General features: G+C 37.3%; 1 protein-coding gene across 2 annotated transcripts in view; it reads left to right on the forward strand.

Moving 5' to 3' along the window:
- GRID2 (glutamate ionotropic receptor delta type subunit 2) overlaps positions 1-18,192 on the forward strand; it is a 914,338-nt gene that overhangs the window by 488,982 nt on the left and 407,164 nt on the right. For both annotated transcript variants that reach the window (XM_057417982.1, XM_057417981.1), the window contains exons 5-6: positions 7,253-7,306; positions 13,986-14,159. In XM_057417982.1, the coding sequence (XP_057273965.1) occupies positions 7,253-7,306; positions 13,986-14,159 (228 nt within the window). The remainder of the gene's footprint in view (positions 1-7,252; positions 7,307-13,985; positions 14,160-18,192) is intronic.

The following is an 18,192-nucleotide window of genomic DNA, read 5'->3' on the forward strand; positions in this document are numbered from 1 at the left end:
AGCATTTAGCCCAGCGCAACATACTCAAGAATTTACCTTTCCAAACTTAAAGTTAGTTAAGGTAGCCTTCAGTTTATCCCCTAACATTCTTACTACTACCCATACAATAGCTATTTAATAGTCTAACTTTTCATATTTTGCTTTGCTTGAGAAGCTGTCAGTACTACACAAGACTGCTCTAGGTACCCAAACTAGTCAAATCGCATCTCTTCAGTTAAAGAAAATGTTAAGAAATGGCATCTGACTTCTATTTGTTTTATAGTTTGATGGTTGGCATTTGTTTTGTTTTGTTTGCGAGGGGAAGGGGTTCTGTCTCACATATATGTACAGGAAGCCTGGTTTTTATCATATCTTAGTGATCAGCAAATTTCTTTGTCCCTGGAAGAGAAAGTTAGGTTGAGTTATATATTCAGCTATAAAACAGCAGTGGTGACTCCAAGAGGTTGGTCTGGGAAAAGACATCATCAACAAATCTAGTGCTATTGGAACAAAGTAATTTACCAGTCTTCCAGCTGGAAGAGTGGAGTTCAGATTAGAAGACCACATAAATGGGGCATATTGTAGACAGAGGATGTTTAAAAGAGGTTAGCATGGAGTTTGTGTCCCAGCTGAACTCTGGGTAAAGCTAACTTTCTGAATCACTTTCTAAATTATGTCAATACTAGCCATTTCCAAAGCAAAGGATTATACAATGCCATCTGTTGGCTTTTGTGGGAAGAAGACCTCATCAAATGGTGATGGTCCAGCAGAAAGAGGTTCATAGTCACTACCACAGGAAGGCCAGCCAAGGCAGCTGGGTGGCTTGTTGTAAAGCAGTCCCAGCTGTAGCAAACATAAAACTGGAACCCAGGAGCTCTCCCCTATGTAGCAGATACTTGAGATGGCCAGATTTTGTGTGGATCTTTTTATGCATGCCACGTTACTGCTCATTAGATGTTTGCAAGACTTGTCTGACTTGTTGCACGTGTGTGGAGATTAATTTTGCAAATGCAGAAGTTTCCTTTGTAAGGGTTCTGATCTCTGTCTTGTAGGTTGGCCCACACCTGTGGGTCCATATGTATGAGAAAGAAGGCATGTAGAGAACCTTTTATATCATTTTCCATTAATTTATATGCCCTTTTGGTTGGGAAACTGTTTTTCTTGCCTGCTTATTATTGCACAGATGAAAAGCTTGCATTCTGGCACTACTGTTGGTTTATTTGTTTGTCTTGCATTTATCCCATTCAAAGGTTAAAATGTAGAATGTTGAAATAGTTGTGATAAATTGCCAGGCTCTTCCAAAGATTCAGAAGTTCTGGAGTTACTGCCAGTGACAGATGGTTTGTCCTTGCTCATCACTTGTCTCCTTGACAGCATTTTTTTTTTCTCTCTGCAAAATCTCCTTTGGTGTGTAGTTGAATTCTTTAAAAAAAGAGAATTATTTTCTGCTTCATCCATGTTCTTGCTCATCAGTTCAATAGCATCTGTGTTTGACTAAGCGGAACACCTTCCTCATGAAGCAGAAGTTTCATTTACTTTTAGGGTGTTAGGAGAACTGCTGGAGTTTGACATGAACACATTTCTGAAGTTACAAAGATGTTAAGAATGGTCTTTTATATCTGTTGCTGTGGATTTCTATGATGGCGTATGAATGGCACTGCGTACTCAACGGGCTGAATCATTTGCTGCAAGACTTATGCAACCAATGACACAATGTTTTCAAATACTCCGATGTGAACTCTGAGCAGTGGTTGAGTGGATAGAGAGTGAATTTCTTTTTCAGTCTTTCTGCAGTTTTATGAAGTCTATTTGAGAACTGGCCTGCTAACTTGCTGCTTTGATTCTTAGTACTGGAGAATTACATGATATCACATTAAAAACAGCTAAATGCTAACAGCCTAGAGATGAGAAAATGCTGAATTCAGAAAAAAAGTTGTTCTCTGAAGTTGTTAGCTATATTGGCTGTCCTCTGCTTATTCTTTGACACCAATTTAGTTGTGTAAGACAGGAATGTTTGCGTTGCTATGGGCATTAAACTGCAAGATGCAAGCTCCCCCGTTCACAATCGCATTCATCTGGTTACGTATATTCCTGCACAGTGAAGGTAATCAATGGCACAACAGAAATGCCATCTCAAGAGCATAAATGTATATTTTTAGTATTGTTTCAAATATTTACTGTTTCAGAAAAAAAAAAAACAGCCTGAACTGCACAACAGTTGATACGGGATTCATAAGTTTTTGCTTCTTTTAAGTAGTTCTAGCGTGATTCATCACAATTAAGAAAGCAAAATATATTTGGAAGCACAAAAACAGACATTTTGGCTTGCTCAAAAAATGTTTCAGTGTCTTATTTCCAAAGATGGCTGTAAGAGAATACCTGAGGGAGAGCAGATACGTTTAGCTTGAGAGAGCTTTCTGCATTGAATATAGCTTTGTGTGTTTAGTAACCCACAGCTGAATTCTTGTACGATTTCCCCTAGAGGAAGTGTGAAGAGGATTTGTCAAGTATGTGAATGGTTTTCTTTGTTTTGGGAAGGGTCAACTACCCTCAATTTAATATCTCAAGGATTTTGGTGTTTGAATGCACGCTCATTTTTCTCAGTTTTAGCTTAAGAGATGAGCTGTCTGAGCAATACGTTTACCTGCCTTCTATCTTATATGAAAATTTCCAATCTGTCCCTTGCCTTTCAGGAGCACACAGAGCTGCTTCCTGTTGCAGGGCCAGCAGAACCAGTAGATGAATCTGAAACTTGCTTTGTATTCACGTGCTTTGGGTCTTGAAGCCCCTACTTCCTACACACCCCCATCAAATTGCTTTACTGCTTCTAATGTACAGGCTATCAGATTCTTTTCATTACTACCCTTATGCCTTTGCAAGCATTATTTTGTACATTCATTATTCCCTGGCACAGATCAGAAGTTCATGCCAGCTCACTTGATATGCCTGTAAATGTGAATTTCAACTAGAAAAAGATTGTCACTCACATAACTAATACGTGTTTTAACTTTCTGATCATATTAGTCATAGAAACTTTCTACACAACTGTATTATATATTTTTATTGAAGCTGTGTTACATTCATTTTTAGGTTATGATCCATTTTAGGCAGAACCAGCAGTGTTCTTTTGTGGTTGGTTTTGGTTTTTTTTTCTTTACTTTAATCATCTTGTTTGCTGTCATCCCTTCCAAGTGAATATGCAGTGGCTTTTTTAAGTAAACAAAACAGCAGATTCAGTAGGCAGACAAGGGCATTGGGGAGTATTGTGTCATGTAAAGGCTTACTATGTCTAAGTAATGACTGCTTTACTGACGAATAATTGGATCTAGGCTGTGTCGCTGCTGGCTTTAGGTATTTTTATATGTTTATGTATTTGGACTGATATTCTCAAACCTGTAAACTCATGCTTAATAACTGCTGATCAAGAGTATCTTCTGACTGTAAGATTATGCATATGATTACTGTTAGTGTTTGAAGAAAACTTTAGGATTGAATGACCTTTTCCTTTGCAAGCATCAAAAGCGAAGGTTTACATAGCATTGTAATTATTTCCTGTAAAACAGTGTAGGTGTCTGTGCATTCTTTTGCCCTGAAAATCATAGAAAGTACAATTGGAAAACATCATGAGCCTATTAATGATGATAATAATAGTATAAGCAATTAATGCAGACATAGAGTGTGCACTGCCTAACTTCAGTGTCACTTACAATGGACAATGTAGGCCATACAGGGAGAAGAGATGCTCAGAAGTGAGGGAACTGAGATGGAGCACCATGATCCTGTTGAAATGGACAGCTTTTTTAAGAGTGCTATCAGTGGGGCTAGGATTTCATCAAGTAAGACCAAACTACCTAAGGGTGAAAAGATGGCCTTGAAATCTAAATCTAATGATGAGTCCCGCTTTAGATATAGATCTATATTTCATCAAATAAAATAAAATGTGAAAATTTGCAAAACCCCTAGCAACTTTCTCAGGGCATCATTTGTCATCTTTTTAAGCAACCACTGTCAATAGTAACACAAGCTTTGGATGGACAGACTAAGGAAAATGCCAGAAAGCAGCTTTTTTCAGGCAGACTGAAAGAGAAAGTGAATTCTTAAACCAGGGGCTATTCCTGGCCCACCTAAACTTAGAATATCTTAATTTGAATGTCTCTGAGTGCATTACAAGTTCATCTCAATTAGATATAAGCTTTTTGAAAATGGCTTTAGTATCAACTAGATTCATGAATGCATAAACTTTAATGTATAAAACATGATCTTTCTGCTGAGGAGTTTCAAGTGAAGCTAAAAAATGAATGCATTTTGTTTTATTGTTTGCAAGTTGTGAATAAATCCGTCACAGGTAGCCTGACATGTTTGAAATCAAGAGTGACTTGTGAGACCAGTAAGCTCTTTTCAGAGTCTGGCTGAAGCAGTGTATGAGTTTGACACTTAGAACCCTGCTCCTTTAAAAAAAGCCTTGTTTGATTGAAATTTGAGAGCCTGAACAAGGAAGATACACAGAACCAAGTATTTCTAAAGAAGCTAAATTAACTGAAACCAAAGTTTTAATGGAAGATAAAGTGCATTAAATGTGATCAGCTGAAACTTCAGACACAAAGAAGAAGTCTTTTACTCTGTTATTTAAAAAAAAAACAAAACAGAAAATGTGAATTTTCATTTTGTCGATTCCTTCATTCTGAAGTTTATGTTGACTGCCATTCTGAAACAAGGAAAGAGCTTAGGAACGCTTTGTGGAAAATAATTATCTTTGTCATTCCCCTAACACCACTAGAAGCCTTGACTCTGAGGGCATCCCTCTGGCAGGCTGCCTTGGAGCCACAGGAATCTTAGGAGACCTCATCTTGAGCAAAAGTAGTTAAGGCAGGGCAAGTATTGCTAGTGGGACATCTTGGAGCCAGAAGTTAGGAGGGACTAGGCTGCTAGGAACCTGACAAGAAGCCAGAAAATATGTCAGATGTTCTGTTTTGGGAGGGTTTTTGAAGTTTGCTTTTGTTTTATTGTGTTTTAATTCTGATTGCTTTCAGCAGAAATGTATGTAGATTGACTGGCAGAATTGTCTGCTTCATTATCATATGGAAAATTTAAATGGCTTCCCTTGTGTTGTAGATGGGATAAACTTCCTTTGCTTGGGAACTTTATATAAGCAGCAAATGCTTCCCTGAGAACTTTGTTACTATCCAGTCCATTTTTAAACTTTCTGGGTTCCTGAATGTGTTTGTCTTCCAACTGGCTTGATATGAGACATCTGATTAGAAGAGCCATGCTCCAGTTTAACCATCCTGGCTGAGCCTTTTGTAATGCCTCTCATTACTTACTCAGTGATCTTACTCAGAAACTTACTCAGTTTCTGTCCTTTTCTATATGTACAGTATGGACACCAGTTTCTCCAGATCAGAGTTTCCAATCTTGCCTATCATTCTACTGAATAAGCAGTGACCCCCAATTTTAATTGCCTCTCAATTAATAAAGAAGGTTATCAGTACGGGATCTTTTGCTGCTCTTAAGATTTGTGGTCAGATAAATTGTTTTCCTTTGGACATGTGTCCTGGGTTCAGCAGTAGCAGACATTTTTATCCTTCTTAGTAGCTGGTGCAGTGCTGTGGTTTTGACTTTCAGCCTGGGAACAGTGCTGATAACACCAATGGTTTTTAGCTGTTGCTAAGTAATGTTTACTCCAATCAAGGACTTTCTGAGTCTTATGCTCTGACAGGGAGGAGGCAAAGCCAGGAGGAAGCAGAGACAGGACACCTGACCCAGACTAGCCAAAGGGGTATTCCATATTGCAGCACGTCATGCCCAGTATATAAACTGGGGGCAGTTACCCACAAGGGGTAGATCACTGCTCTAGTAGGGCTGGGTATCGATCAGCAGGTGGTGAGCGGTTGTATTCTCTCCCCTTGTTATTTCGCTTATCATTATTATTACTGGTGGTAGCAGTAGTGGTTTGTGTTATACCTTAGTTACTGGACTGTTCTTACCTCAGCCCGTGGGAGTTACATTCTTTCAATTCTCCTCCCCATCCCTCTGGGATGCAGGTGGGGGAGTAAGCGAGTGGCTGCGTGGTTCTGAATTACTGTCTGGGCTTAAACCACGACAACATGGCACAATATAAATTGCAATCACCCTTGGAAACTGCTGTTCGTGTTGGTCAACATTAGAAGCCAAATATGACTGCTGTGCAATGGTCCAAGTAATAACACTCAGCCCTAGTCCTCTATTTTACTTTAAAACATTGTAAGTCCCAAACCTTTTTTCAATTTTTCATTTTTTTATGTGTGGGATTCAATGCACTTTTAAGAGTCCAGTACTTTTGAATTGTGACTCAAGGTGAACATGGTGATTATACAAATAAAACAGGATTAATTTGGGTTTAAAACTATTTCAAGGTCAATGATAATTTAATTTAATTTAAAAAAAAGAAAAAAAAAGTAAAGGTGTCCAGCTTTCCCTGCAGTCTTTCTCTGGCCTCCTTCCTGTCGATGATTTCTTTCCTAGCTAATGAAAGCAGACCAAATGTATTTTTCCCTGCTTACTGTTTCCACGGTGAAGGTGAATCAAACATGACTCGCCACAAAACCGTAGTGGATTCAAGGAGGGAAAGAATAGGGCTGAGTGAAAGATCAGTTAGGAAGTACATTTTAAGTCCAGCATGGAGACAACCCCTGGAAATAATTTTCAGCAAAGGAAAGATCATGTGTGGGAGGAGGATTAGAGGCCCTCTGTGCATGGATCCTGTGGAAGGTGGTCATTCATCATTCCTGTGAAAGCCCTCTTTTTCAAGAGAACCCTTTCCTCCCAGCAGTTTTGCATTTCTGTGAACCCTACCATTTATGGCGTGGGTTTATTTGGGTTGGGTTTTTTAATTCTCAGGCTTTGAGGGCAGCAATACACTGAAAACACCTTAGGGGCATGAACTACAGAAATCTAACAAGAGTTGCTTGATATTAATTTTCTGCCTTCCTCTCTGTTGCTCCCTCTCAACACATAATGCTAAGGCAACAACAATTTCATTTTCTCCTCATTCAACTGAAACACATTCTTTTCTTTGATGCCAGCAAGGAAATGTATTTTCCAAGTTTAATTAGCAAGTCAAACAATAACACACATGCTTCTGCAGAATTTCTTAAAGGTTCTTCAGCCTCAGTTGAGTAACAGGTCTTAGAGAGCATGTGCTTCATGTTTTGTCATTTGCAGAGAGCATCAACTTAATTTTTTTCCTGGCTTTCACAAGCAAGCTGACTGATAGCTGGTTTGTTCTCTGTTTCAGGTCGTGGAGACTAATTTGGTTGCTTTCGACTGTCACTGGATCATTATAAATGAGGTAACTGTCAAGTGAACATTGTTGTGCACCATTAATCCTGTACAAATGTTTCTGAAGAAAAAAAAAAAGAAAATTAAATGGAAATTCTATTTTTTAAACTGAAATAGGTTCTTCCATGAATGCTTGTCAGCTAAAATATGGCAAGTCAGTATATGAAGTAACTTTCTATATAAGACATTGAACAACACAGTTCATATATTTGAGGACATTCACGTTTTCCATTTGTTTTATGAAAAGCAGAACCCTTGAATTCCCTGGGGAATCTCTGTTGGAGAAAATAAAAAATGAAACTGCTTTCTAAGCATTGTTATTTGCACATTGCAGCAGATTAAATGGCAGCACAATCAAAGTGGTTACCACTTAATTGCCTTCTTCATTCCAAAACTCTTCCTCTGGGCTGTGGTCCCATCATTTAGGAGAGCTGAATGATGTATGCAGAGAACCATACATTGTCCCTTATTAGTTTTATAGTCTTATATGTGAAATGGGTGAAAGCCACAATTAACTTCATTCTGACAAACTGCTGTAAACTCTAGTCATTAAAATCTCTTTATTTCGTTTAGTCATTCCTGCTATCTGTTTTAAAGAATGTGAACATGTTTAATGCCATCTCCGCTTAATCTGCTTCTGGACGTAAATCCATATTCCCACTTAAGTAACTTACTTTTAACACGTGTTTCAAAATGTTAATAATCTCAATATTTTGCAAACACAGAAATGAGATTAGCAATAAATAAGATTTGTAGGTAAGGTTATGGAAAGTATCATGCTTTGTCCTGTTTTTCCTTATCATTATGTTCAAATTACAACAGAAGCTTGAATATTTCCTGAATGGTGAAAGTTGCATAACATTGCTTGCTTATGGCAACATTTTACCAGTTCAGTAATGAGGTTACAGCGCCCCCACGAAATCAGTGCAAGATTTGGAAATGCAGTTATTTAGGGGCCCCTTACTGTGTGGTGCGTAACACAGCTATCTTTATATTCAAGTCCATTTGATATGGTTGTCCATTTGCTGTTGATGACCTCAGAGCTATGTCCATTTTGCTGCTTACATGAATCTTTGACAATTTAGCTATCTCTGTGTGTGTGCCTGTTTTGGCTAAATTAGACTCGTGACTAAGTAATTGTAACACTGCTTCTCTGGCCTCCTAATTTGAAAATTTTAGATGATTTATTACAGTCAAAATGCATTGTTTGGCAAAATCCACATATGGTTCAAATAATTTATATACCAAAATAGGATTGAATTGATTTCCTTTTCCATCACTGTGCTAAGGGGATACAACACACTTACAGAGTATAGTGATAAAGAAGGAAATACCACCTTCAGTTTTGTGATCAGGAATCTGCTTAGGCTTTTCGAGGTAACATCTGTTATTTTAATTGCTCACTCTAAATGCTATAATGCCTGGAAAGAGTTCCTTAATTTTTACAGTCCCATTAGTTGCTATTTAATGTAACACAGTAGATTTGCTTGAAGACTGTGTATCATAATAGCAATGTGTGTGTAGGGGGAGGGGAGTTGTTCCTATAAAATGAAAGGATTCATAATTTTCTAAAGCAGAATACATTGTATTAGACCTTTGCAAATAACACAAATCTCCTCTGATCAGTGCAGTCAGCTGAGGAAGATAATTATTCCTGTTTCTTCAGGACCTTAAAGCAGATGGTGCAATTCTTTATTTAAAATTTGCAGGAATCATAGATTTGAATGTAGTCATGATCAAATATGCCTTAAGAAATATTACAATGGATTTCTAACACTCTGTCTGTTTCTGCTTGTTTCTTTTTCTCTTCACAATAGTAAATATAACCTCAAAATACCAGGATAGTAAAATTATATATGTACTATGACTCTTAAATCACAAGTGTACAGTAAGCTTAGATTTTATTTAATAGAACTAAAAAAAGGCGCATTTGTATGATTTTCAGCACTTTCTTTTGCTCTTTTTAAATGAAATGAATGTCCTTTTTATTTTAAATTCATGTGTCTCGAGTGTTTTCCTTCATTAAACAGTCAGGGTCATCTTCCTATGCCCATTGCTGCCGCCAGTTCTCTATTACTATTGTTTACTCAAGGACAGCCCAAAATACATTGCACTGCCTACAGCTACCATACAGGAAGTGAAAATATTAATGCTACTCTACAAAGGATTGGTTGGATTTCATCTGCAATAATGTGCACAATTATGACCAGCTGTATTAAAATTACAATGGAACTGGTGCACAAAAAAGCTGATTTGTGTGAGAAAAGACTGAAAAGGTTGGCTTGATTAGCCTATGAAAACAAAGACTGAAAGAGGGTACGCTCTCTGTTTATAAACACAGAGAGAGAGTGAATAAATGCATCATTGTCAAGGTCCAGAGGACAAGGTTGGCACAAAAACAAATGAGTTCAACTTGACCACGAATAAATTCAGATCAAAAGTTAGTAAAAGGTTTCTAATTACCAGAGATATCAGTCTCGAAAAACTCATTCTTTGAGGGAAAAAACAAAACAAAAACCAAAAACAAAACAAAAAAAAACCAAACCAAGCAAACAAAAAAAAAAAACCAACAAACTTTTTTAAAGAAAAGTTTATGGAAAAAGATCCAACAAGTTTGCCCATCATAGCAAAGAGATGACTGGGAGACACACAGGGTTGTATTCAAAGGCTGCTTTCAGATGAACACGTTTTTTCTAGGGGAGGGCTGGTCCTTGGCTGATGAATTCATCTAGTTCCACCATGTTTCAGCCCAATGCGCTCCACCATGAAGAAGAGCATAAAGCTTAATTATCTTTTAAGCCCAAGAAGCTAGATCAGGTCCTAAAATCACAACTCGGTTCTAGGAGCTCACATAATTCTACATTTTAATATGGATAATAGAATAATAATAGCATTATAGGTTCATTTGAACCCTTACATTTTCCAGTGGTGATGGCAGGTCAGGTGTGAAATGCCACTCTCTCTGGTGCAGATCGATAATCAAGCTGCCAGCTCTTTCTTTTTCAAAGGTGAGAGCCAATGGACAGACTGGCTTAGTCCTATTATCTCCAAACTCCTGGATTTTTTTCCTCTGTGAAAGCTAAAAACTGATTTCTCCTTGTCCTATCAATTCTTCTTCTTTTTTTTTTGCATCATACTCTCCAGAACCTAAGGAAAATAAAGGAGATGTAGAGAGCAAATTATTATGAAGTTCAAGATCTCCCTTTACTTGTCTTGGAACTTCATCTAGTTATGCCTTTCCCATGGCTACTTCTCTTTGGAAAGTGATGAGAAATTCAGGAAGGGCATAACACAAGTGTGCTTTAGCATGGGCAGTGGCAGCCCATGAGCCATCCTCAAAAGGGTGTACAGTGCCCACCCTTTCCTGCTGTGCCTCTTGCTCTCTGCTGCTGGCTTTTGGAGGAAGAAACACTCTCCTCTCTTGAGTGTCTTGAAGAATGTGATGAAGACATGGCATGTACTGAAAAATAGGACACGTCCAGTATATGATAAAAATACTTGGACCCAAGTTAAGATGTCTCCATAAGCAACTGCTGCCTTTGTCTGGTGCTTATTACAAGACTTAATACATTCTTTCCCTGCATGTCTCTGTCTACTTGTGCAGTTGCTCTGTGGTGAATGGTCTCTGCCTATGCTGCTTATCTTAAAATAATGAGAATGAAAACTGAACAGCAGTGTATATTAGGTCTTGCTTACAATTGGAGTCTCTGCCTGATATTTGGTGTGATCCTCTTCAGTTGCTTTTCCTAATTCATCTGTAAAGACCTATTAATTTAAAATAGCACTTCTTTCCTTATTTATTTTCCTACTCAGATGAAATGTACATCTAATTTCATCTTTGTTCCATTTGAAATAGAACAACCTCCCCTTTAGTCCAAGTTCAGACCAGCAAAAGAAAGCTTTGAAACTATATATTGAACTTCTGATAAAAAAAAAAAAAAAAAAACAAAACCACATAACCTAACCTAAAATTTATACAGGTGACAATTCAGTTCAGCTTGGCCAACTCTGTAATATATTTTTACATTTGGTTCTTGTGTAACAGATCATCTGCCATTATTATATCATTATACTGTATCCTCCTTTGAAATGAAAATGAAAATTGTTTCCTCTCATACAATGGTTGCTTTATATAGTTTTCTTAAGTCAGATCCAAAATTCAAGAATGAGAGATGATGTTGGAGAGTCATTATATAAAAAGCTTGTCACTCAGTCAATGCCAAGTATTAAAAAAATGACAAAGAAAGATATAGCAAATTACTCATGTTGAATTTTTCTTTGCATGGCATTGCTTTGTTGTTAACCTAAAATCTGAATATATGATATGATCAGTGGCATTCACAGCATTTTAAAATAATAGCTGTCATTAATCTATTGATGTATATACCTCCTTGGCAACCAGACAAAAATCTCTTTGGTGTTTTGATTCTGTTATTAGCTCCCAAGTGATGTGTAAAACTATGAGGTAGCAACCTAAAGGTTAAAATGAGAACACTCTAATTAAAATGTACCAAAAATGCTGAGTATAGAAAAAAAAAAATACACTTTTGAGGCAGAAAAGATAAATGTTTGAGCAGCTGAAAGTCAAAATCCCTTTTAAAGTATTACTTAGCAATATAACATGGCCATGCAAGTATCAGGCTTTACATTACTAGAACAAGTCTAATAGTCTTGCTGTTACAGTTTGGGAATGGTGTATAATGAAACCAAACTTTTTTTAAATCCTCTGAGAAAGGATATCATTTAAAATCAGGACAAGAAGTTTCTTGAGCTCTCCTCTCGGATTATATTGAAAATTACATGCATTTTGCTAAAACAGCATTTTTTTTTTGTTTGGTTTGTTTTTTTTACCTTGCAGTTAGTGAAATGATACAGACTAAATGAAAAGACGGCTTTTTAAGCTGAGAGTAAACCATTATCTGTGGTACATTAAGAATTAATTGACCAGAAATGCAAGATATTACACTGGACACAGCTGTTGCCATGTGGTTTTTTTGTTTGTAGAAAAATCTGTATTTCATAAATGACATTAACAACAGATTAATTCAGAAACTATGACAATCTGTGAAGAAGAATAAAATACTTGTAGTCAGGAGAGGAGAAGTTAAAATTTTCATCTCATGCATTTTTCTTCCAAACTTTAATGGGATCACCGAGATTTAATTTCAATACCATTATGTCCAAAGAAGTTGCTTCAAAATAATTAATTTAAAGAATGTTAACTGAAGCCAAAATTACCAAGATAGTTGCCTTAACATTTCAGGAACTGCTTTTTTGAAAAGCTTAGCTTCCTTTTCACAAGAAAAATTCCATAATTTGAGTTCAAGTCTATCTCCTGGTATCTCCTAAGGACTTGATTATGGGCATAGATCAGGAGGCTAGAGGCATTAAGATACAGTCATAACAGCTAATGGCATTTAGTTACAGGTATAACAGTGCAAACTTGATGTATCCTTTAAAAAATGAAAAGCTATAAATACACAAATGAGAATCAGAAATGCTCAATAAACTGTGGCTGTAAACAAGGGTATGTTAAACGCAAGGCTGCTTGAGCACCTCCCTTACTTGGAGAGACAAGGGGGCGGAGGGTATCCAGAAATTTAAGCATCTAAAAAGTTCAGGGCATCAGCCTCTGTAGTTAAGACAGATTATGGGCAAGCAGTTCAGCATGATGAAAAATTCTAGTTAAAAAGATTGAGCAATTTTGTAGATTATTTCTCTTGCTTTACAGAAAAATACACATAATTGCCTTGAAAGCTACTAGTTGACCCTATTTGAGTCACCAGAAAAATGCTGTTTAACTAAAGTTCAAGTTCTTATGTGAAGATTAGAGTCAGTTGCTGTAGCTTGTGACACCACACTCTTCTCACTCTGTGTTCCCCGAGGGCCTCATCATTCAATGGTGTAAAGGACCATGTTCCCAAACTACAAGAATTTATACTGTGTTAAAACTGGTTTTTTTTGCTTTCCCTAACCTGCCTTAAAGTTAATATTTTAAGGTTAATATTTCACATATTGGTGTATTTAATTAGGGTTTTGTTTTTTCTTTAAGATATGTCCATAGAGATGAGTGTTCAGCTGTAAGCCTTCATAGGTGCTCCATGGAGTAAAAAGTTGGGTTTAAATTAAGTCATGCTATAAACAAGCATGTACACACAGAGAATTATCTGATGCATTTTCTTTACCCTTTTGGTAAATCATGTTTGCTAACTTGCACATTGTTCATAGATTGTTGATACTTGTTTTCCAGGAAATGAACAATTAAGGCCTGAATAATTGTCTGTACCTTCACAGGTCCTAAGTAATGCTACACTTAGAAATACATCATGACTTCCTACTGATTTACACTGCCAAGGGTGCTGTGAAACACTTTTACTTAAAAGATCAAAGGTAAAAGGAGAGGGAGAGAAAACCCAAAATGAAACAACTAAGCCCAGTTACGTCTACAGAGATTTGGTAAAGTTTGGGCACAGTACATTTTAAACTTGGCAACTGTTGTAAGGGTGTTAAGTCAGTTGTTTTAATGAGCATGCATATGTTCTTTTTGAGGTTATGGCAAAGCTGGACAATATCTGCGTAGCAATCACATGCCTCTTAGTCCTATCAGTTATTTTTTTTGTTTATACTCTGTTGGTAATATTTCTGATTTTAACTTTTATGTATATTCTCTCTCTTGCCTTATCTTCCAGGAAATAAATGACGTAGATGTGCAGGAGCTTGTGAGAAGGTCAATTGGAAGGTTAACAATTATTCGACAAACATTTCCAGTCCCCCAAAACATAAGTCAGCGCTGTTTCCGTGGGAACCACAGAATATCTTCATCACTGTGTGATCCGAAGGACCCTTTCTCCCAAAGCATGGAGGTAGTTCATGTACCTGTCTATTCCCACCCAGGAACTGTCTTTCTAGATCAGATCAAGGTTTTCCCTCAGGGGCTTAGTGTAATTCAATGTTTATTTTTATGGTCTTTCTGACATATAGTTTAATGGCTCACGGCATGGCAAGAAAATACTTGGGCAGTGGGTGAGTGAGACTGATTGCCTATAACAAGTCCCCTACTCCACAACAATTGAGAAAAAAGTTCCCAAAAGCCACCTAATCTCCAGGCAGTAGGATAGTTGTTTTGTTGTCCTGTTAAATTTTACTTTTTTGCCATCTCTCTGAGGAGAATTTCATTTCCATGGCCAATGTCTCGTGTCTTCTCCAAACCTCAAAAGTGTTGTGAATAGGAGACCCTTCCCGGGAGCACCTACATCATCTCTTGCAAGTGTCTTGGTTTATGCGCTTAGATCTATGCCTATGTTCCAAAAGAGGCCTTCTTTTCAGTTTTTTTATTTGTTAGTTACAAATCACAATTAAACTCTAACGGCCTTCCTACCACATGAAATTAGCAACAAGATCATGGTCACTGTCCTCCTGGCTTCACACAGTTTTCCAGGAGCAGCTCCTCTCTCTCTCTCATGTATCTGGTTAGTCTTCGTCATGACAAAGCTATGGCAAATCAGGAATCTGAAATTGGCTTAAAATACTGATTCTACTTTTGGGTTTTTTTTGCATAGTCATTTATGAAGTTGTGAAAAGATGGCTGCATTGGCAGCTGTGCAGGAGGAGCGTATCTGACTTAGCAGCAAAAGAGCAGTCATCTTGTGATGCTAAAATTAATGAGTGAAGGAAAACACTGGGAGAAAAATAGGGAGGTATTAAAGATTGTCTTTGCTTAAAATAAATACACGCGAGAGGAAAAAGAGAAGTGTGACTGGTCTTGCTCTGTTTTAGGTTAGCTGTAAGAGCTTTTGTCTCATAATTTTTCACAAAGCATCCAATAAACAGCTATTGATGACATGAATAGCTGGCCGTAGCATACTGCATGGTGTTCCCATTAGAGTTCTTAAAATAAAGGGCCACGAGGATGATCAGGGGACTGGAGCACCTCCCGTATGAAGACAGGCTGAGGAAGTTGGGGCTGTTCAGCCTGGAGAAGAGAAGGCTGTGTGGAGACCTCATAGCAGCCTTCCAGTATCTGAAGGGGGCCTATAGGGATGCTGGAGAGGGACTCTTCATTAGAGACTGTAGTGACAGGACAAGGGGTAACAGGTTAAAACTTAAACAGGGGAAGTTTAGGTTGGATATAAGAAGGAAATTCTTTCCTGTTAGGGTGGTGAGGCACTGGAATGGGTTGCCCAGGGAGGTTGTGAATGCTCCATCCCTTGCAGTGTTCAAGGCCAGGTTGGACGAGGCCTTGGGTGATATGATTTAGTGTAGGGTGTCCCTGCCCACGGCAGGGGTTTGGAACTAGATGATCTTAAGGTCCTTTCCAACCCTAACGATTCTATGATTCTGTGATTCTATGTAAGGTCAATAGATGCACAGGATATTTCTAGAGGTTATTTAAGAAATGTGAAATTCTTTAGGTTCTACCATTCTGTTACGGTGCGTGGTCCTACTAACTACAGCAAGGCAGAAAATAAGAATCATGTATCAATAGGAGGCTTCATATTCAATGTATTTTTCTCTTCAACTTCACTTTCATTTTCAGTTCAGTAGTGAACTGACTCTAGGGAAAAAAAGGTTCTAGAAACCAAAGTTTATTCTCTACAAATTGGCAAAATCCATTTAATATGTTAGCTTGGACCTTATACCTTAACCTATGCCTCTTTATCAACCTATAGCTTGGAGAGCTATAATAATTCTGTTGAAAGCTTTCACAACATTCTGGTTCAAAGGAATGATGGAAGCTTGACTGGTTTAAGTGTTCTACACAGCTGAGTTGCTTTTTTCATATTTTCCCTGAGATGGCTGCACTTCATTAGTGGCTGAGGGACACAACACTAAGAAACGAAAGGAAGAAAAACTCTGACACAGTTTCCCTTGTGTGTTCATGTGATGCACAGACCATTGAGTAGCTGTGGGGTTTGTTTGCTGCTTCTTTGTTCTCCCCAACAATATTATAAATTAACTTCCATTCCAGTGGGGATTTGAAACAGTTTATAAATTGAAATTTCCAATGCTTTTTTTTTGTGCCATCGAAGTGTAACTAATCAGATATATTCTCTGGAAATTCTGAGGGTGAATTTCTTGATTTTTATTCTTACTGCCCCCGAAGTCCATGTGAATAATTAATATTTTCAGCATCTTTATTAAAACACTGAAAAACATTTTGGTGAAGAACTCTCCTTGTGTCAACTGTCCTAGTTGAAACAACAATTTCTATAAATTTGTATCATTTTGGAGGCAGAAAGTTAAAACCTGGATTCACGTAAGTATTTAGTACCATAACTCTTTTGTTTAAAAACTCAGTGCAATGGTCTAGGCATACATAAAGTAAATGCCATTAGTCCAGATTAATGACTCATACTTACTCTGATTGCTAAATACCTTTCTTCTACACTTTGGAAAAAAAAAAAAATCACATCCGAATGTTTAATTACACCCACAGGAGGTTATGCAGTTATATACTGCTTGCTAATGGAAGTGTCCAGCCATTAGTTTAAGATCAAATAAAGGACCAGTAATCAATACCAGGCAATGTATTAAACGTCCCAGTAAATTTACTTGGAACATGAATAAAAGTGTAAAATGATTTGAAATTACAGCTCCACTCTGTGCATCAGGACAGCTACTAATGAAGCGTACTTCTGGTAGTGATAGGGAAGGGTGATTTTGAGTAGTAGAAATTAATTTTAATGTTTTTATCATTGCATTATCAGTGACTGATTGCTGTAAATGTTAAGATGAACTGTTAGTGAAGGAATAACGATGCTTAATAATTGCTGAACTCTGTACTCCTGAGCCCTGTTAATACTTAATGAAGACCCAGCTATATTACTCTAAGACTAGTGAATGCATCCTTCCTCATGAACTGTGACAATAATCTTCTATTCCCATGATATCAGGTTATGGAAGCTACCTTGAAAGAACTGTCATTTTGTTGAGAAATGATGACTTGGCATCTGTAGCCCATCATCTACCAATTTAGTCTCATTAGTGACCTTATTGTCTCTGCTCTCTAGAGGTGGTTTGTTTGGGTTATTTTGTTTGGGATTTTTTTGTTGTTGTTGTTTGTTTTGTGGTTGTTTTTTTTTTTTAATCTTGTTTTGGTTTCATTTTTTTCCTTTGGCAAAGGCTTATGTAAAATAAACTTGGCTCACAGCATAGTAATAATTTTTTCAGTCTCCTCTGAATGTCCCTGTGCTGCTGACTTCTTTGGGGATATACAGTTTTAGCTGAAACGCTTTGAGTTCTTGGTAGGTTTGCAATACACAGAAAAATAATCCAAGTTATTTTCAAAATGCTTGATTAATCTGAACCCTGATCCTCAATGCATGCTTTTAATCCTGTCATGCACAGAGGTGCCTAGCCTGTGCATCTGCAGAATGTAAATTAGTTCCTCAGTGAATACTGAAATGGAAATATTCACAGCCATTGGAGTCATGGGAGAGCCTTGAGTAAGAATAAAGAAGCATGTTTGAGAAAGAGGGGATAAAGGATCATTGCCTTTTAAAGGAAAAGGGAAGTAGAAATCAAAATTTCTGTGCATTTATGGTACTGCCAATGAAGTTGTAAAGGCAATGGATGATCCAGGGATTTTACCAGGAGGGATATCAGCAGACTATTAGATCTTCTTCAATAAAGTGTGGAATTAAAAATGTCCCAGGAAATTCTAGCAAGGTAAGGAGCAAGACAACATCTTTCCTGAATGCAAGGCAGGGAAGGAGTCTGTCACAAAACCTTCCTAAGAACTGTACAGATCAGATTGAGGATGACACAGGCAAAGACAGTATAAAGATGGAATTTACATAAGAAAATAAAAACATACAAAATATATGGAAACAAGAAATTAGGCAGAAAGAAAGGCTTCTTTTTTTTCTTTTTTTTTTCCCTTTTTTTCTTTTCTCC

Source organism: Pezoporus wallicus, unplaced genomic scaffold (assembly GCF_028554395.1).
Source record: "Pezoporus wallicus isolate ANWC-B61680 ecotype Strahan unplaced genomic scaffold, APGP_CSIRO_Pwel_v1 contig_6999, whole genome shotgun sequence".
In the NCBI taxonomy this organism is placed as follows: Eukaryota; Metazoa; Chordata; class Aves; order Psittaciformes; family Psittacidae; genus Pezoporus; species Pezoporus wallicus.